Here is a 4,560-nt window from a genome sequence, read left to right on the forward strand (position 1 = left end):
CTGGCTCTGTTGCCCAGGCTGGAGTGCAGTGGCCGGATCTCAGCTCACTACAAGCTCCGCCTCCCGGGTTTACGCCATTCTCCTGCCTCAGCCTCCCAAGTAGCTGGGACTACAGGCACCTGCCACCACGACTGGCTAGATTTTTGTACTTTTTTTTTTAGTAGAGACAGGGTTTCACTGTGTTAGCCAGGATGTCTCCATCTCCTGACCTCGTGATCCGCCCGTCTGGGCCTCCCAAAGTGCTGGGATTACAGGCTTGAGCTACCACGCCCGGCCCCACAAATATTATCTTAAGTGAATGGTGAGGCTATCAACATTCTAAGCACTAGCAAAGCAGGGAGGAAGAAGCTACTTTGAGGCCCTTGCCTACTTGGAGTGGGGTGAGGGAAAAGCACCAGCACTTGTGGCAAGCGGGCTGCTGTGTGAGTGGATGTTTCAGCTGCTAACTCTGTTCCATGGTCAGGGAGAGATCCACAATGCCTTAGCCTGTGGCAGAAGATCCTTATCCTCATACCCTCATAGCATTGAGGTGATCTCTGCCTTTCCCATATTGGCCAGGAGGACTAAAGGAGTATTCTGGGCATGGTGACTATGGTGTGGTCCACCAACAAAGTGCTCATGCTCTGAGCTCTCTGCTTTATAGTGAATTGCAATGAACAGGACCTTGGCCTATTAGGATCTGATGTGCTAGCTCAAGAGAGGTCCACTGAGGGATCAGAGCTCTTCATGAGAACCTCGGAAGAGCAAACTTTACACCCAGTATGACTCTACTGAATTAGGGATGCAGCTCCATTTGTATTCTTCACAAACATTTAAGAAATGAAACCAGACCCATAGTGACACAGATATGTATCAAGCATACAATCTCCCACATTCATCAAAAGCAATTTGGTGATAGTGTTAGTTGAAAGGCCATGCCTATTCTTCACAAAATAGTAGAGATCTGTAACTTTTTTACGATGGAAAATAATATTGGTGGTCCTTTTGGAACAGCTTCACATGGTTATTTATAGGAGACCTTCAAAGAACAGAAATGGGGAAAAGGGAAATTTTGCCATAGTTCAAGATCAGTTTGGTTGTTTTTGCCTTGAATTTTCATAAAGGATCCATCCCTTCATGAAAATTTTCATAAAAGCCTCACCTCAGCTACAGCTGTATGGATGAACAGAAAGGCGAGGGCCTGGCTCTGTTGCACCGGGAAAGGACAGAACTGCTGTCTGCTGTGGAAGAGACCTGAGAACCACCGGGAACCCCTGGTTTCCATCCCCGCTGGCCCACCATCAATGGAGCATGTCTTTCTGGGGGCGCTGGACTCTTTCACAGGGAGTGAGGGGCGTGCCGGTCTCTTACCTGGGGCAGCGTTCCTTTCACTAGTGCGGGGATATCAGCTTTGGAGTAACCAACGGCTGCTAGGCCATCATCAACATCCAGATCAAATAAGAATTTGCGGAGCGTGTCTGCCAACACCAGCCCTGCATCTTGGATCCTGGCAGTGCGGGTGTCAGCTCCTAGAAGACATAAAGCGCTGACTGTAGGGAGAGATGAAGAAACGGGCTCTGGGTGGTGTTCAGTCACAAGATCAGTGAATACACCATGCACACCCACGGGGTCTCCCTGATGCCCAGCACGGGGCCATCGTGTGCCTCCCCAGGAGGGCCAGAGTTGGCTGGGGAAGCTCACTTAGCTCAGTTATTTCAGAGGGGCTCCAGGTCCTACATGCTGGCCCCTTGTGTGGTGGGAAGAAGAGGAACATAGACAAAAAGAGAGGTGCAGAACGAGGCAAGAAAGTGGGCTGGTGCTGGGATGGAGGAATGAATATTTGAAGAACACATAGCTTATGTAATTTCAAGGCTTGGAATTTGCTGACATCTAGAGGTGTACGATATGCTCAACGTCTTTTCCCACAGCAACATCTTAGAAAAAGATAAATCCTTTGCAAACACCCTATGAGGCAAGCTTACAGAAGTACAAAAGCTCCAAAATTAACCACCAAAAAGGAAGAAAACAAGCATGACAAAAATGGATTATGTGTGAACAGGAAGAAAATTTCTCTCCTCTATAGCTACAAAACTTTTAATTTTAGATTCTGTTGCCAAAGGGCAGGGTAGTTTCCTCTAAATAAATATTGTAGAACCAGCTGGGCAGGACCAAGAATATGAAGGCTCTCAGAAAACAGCGTTTCATATGCAGATAATAATGGTATTGATGAAAGAAGATTCATAAGGGCAGAATTTTTACATGATTAGTAATTAGTAATTAAGAGGCCGGGCCTGGTGGCTCGCATCTGTAATCCCAGCACTTTGGGAGGCTGAGGCAGGAGGATCACTTGAGTCCTGGAGTTCAAGACCAACCTGGGAGTGAGACCCTGTCTCTATTAAATATATGTATGTGTGTATATATATACACACACACATATACATATACGTATATACATATATACACACACATATATATTTGTGTGTATATATGTATTTATATATATATTTATGTAATATATATACACATATATATACACATATATGTGTGTATATATGTATATACATATATGTATATGTGTGTATATATGTATATACGTATATGTATATATGTGTATATATGTATATATATAATAAAAATTTAAAAATGCACATAATCATGGAAATGGCAATCTGGAAGAGCCATGCAGGAGTTTCTGCCCTCAGGCAGGGTGACAAAGTTCCCAGAGGAAGGGAACTGATTTTACAACCCTTAGCACCCTGCATTCTCATGTATTCTAGCCAAACACATTCACTGCCAAGAAGTAAAGCCCTCTACAGAGTGTAGCATTATATGAAGTCTATGCAAAATGCCTTCCACTGTAGTCTAAGTTCACTTTCTCCTGTATTGTTCAAAAGGAGATCATAACTCCTATCACCTCCATATTGAAGCACATTATTAAATTGGTTTTTAGCTTTCTCTTCCATGACAGTGAGAACTCTTAGGAATCCAGGAAAAGGTATGAATAGAACCAGATACGGGGTTGGCTGGGAGAGCAGCCGGATGAAAGGTAAACCTTGCCTGACAGTACCAGTCTGTATTACCCAGCGGCAGCTAAAGTATGGATTAGGTGGAGTGGTGACACATGATACAAAGTTTATGAAGTTTTAATGTTCCTGGGAATGCTGCCATAAAACACACCATCGAAACCTCTGCATTTTCCTATGAAGTGTTACAGAAAAAAAGAGATGGTAGGAAAAAGAATACATCAGTTTAAAGCTAAGAAAATCTAAGATGACATGGAGAATCAAAATATTTCATAGTATGGGATAGCTAAGTGTAGATAACATTAAAATTTCCCATTCAAGAAGGAAGAATCAGTGGGTTCTTCCAGCCTGGAATCTAACAGAGGAACTCCCTTCTCAGCAGTGTTGCCAGTTGCCTGGAGTGTTAACTTTAAGTTCTCTAAGATTTTCCCATTTACCATAAATGTAGCCTATGATTTGAGCTCTCCACTTATTTACATGGTTTGAATATTTACAAAGGTAGCTGAGTCCCAAAATATGGCCGAACAACATCCCCAGTCCGAAAGAGAAAAGGGACACAGATCCTTGGCAAAGTTGCACTGTTTCCCCTCAGCACCCTCTGGGAAATGGAGCCCCTGGCCCCTCTCTGCCCTGGGCTTGTGTCATTAACATTCCCAGCACAGCACCTGGGGCTCAGCGGGAGCTCCTGCAGAAGGATGTCTGCGGTCCTTCCTACCTCCCTGGAAATAATCTCTCCAACGGCTGGGCTAGGAGAGCATAATGAAGTTTTCTTTTTAGCCTTTCCCTTCCTGCCCTAACTAAACACAAGTGGTGGAATAAGATGTTTTGCAAGTTAATAAAATATTCAAGTCTACTTAAAAGAGTTCTTGTATTAGCAAAACACCAACATTTTACTTACCACTAAAGCTATCCTGAATATCATTTTATTTCTGGTAAGATTCAAAAGGTACTGTGGATATCTTATTATTGACATTATTTATTCTACAGTATGGCAAACAGACTCCTCTTTCAGGATATTTTTATAAAGTTTCTAATTGATCAGGAGTTTTGCAGGCTTTGATGAAAAAAGTTTCCAGTTGTTTTGATTCTCTATAATTGGGAATTTACTCTTGCTTCCTGATATAGATTCATTTTATTATTGAACATAGCAAAAGTCATTTATAACCTTAAAAAATAAAATAATTATACTTTCTCCTGAGATAAAACAGGAAACAGTATTACTACAAACACAACAGATTCAATACTCCCAGAAGCATAATAATGACAGAATTTTAGTGCTAGATAGGGCTTTGGTCAAGTCACTGACATTTTAAATCAATATATTTATGTTTAAACGTGTTTTTAAAGAAAGAGGGTCTCACTATATTGCCCAGGCTGGTCTCAAATTTCTGGGCTTAAGCTATCCTCCCGCCTCAGCCTCCCAAAGTGTTAGGATTACAGGTATGAGCTGCTGTGCCCAGCCTGACATTTCATTATTAAGCTATTGCAAAGTAATATTTTTTGGTATTGTCCTTTATGGTTCTTTTTTTTTTTTTTTTTTTTTTTTTTTTTTTTTTTT

At 42.1% G+C, this 4,560-nt stretch overlaps 1 protein-coding gene across 1 annotated transcript in view; it reads right to left on the reverse strand.

The window, feature by feature from the left end:
- The window catches only part of ADHFE1 (alcohol dehydrogenase iron containing 1), a 42,276-nt gene that overhangs the window by 7,455 nt on the left and 30,261 nt on the right, over positions 1-4,560 (reverse strand). The window contains 1 exon segment of the mRNA XM_017896326.1: positions 1,351-1,508. Within this exon segment, the coding sequence (XP_017751815.1) occupies positions 1,351-1,508 (158 nt within the window).

Source organism: Rhinopithecus bieti, unplaced genomic scaffold (genome assembly GCF_001698545.2).
Source record: "Rhinopithecus bieti isolate Rb0 unplaced genomic scaffold, ASM169854v2 scaffold_27306, whole genome shotgun sequence".
NCBI lineage: Eukaryota > Metazoa > Chordata > Mammalia > Primates > Cercopithecidae > Rhinopithecus > Rhinopithecus bieti.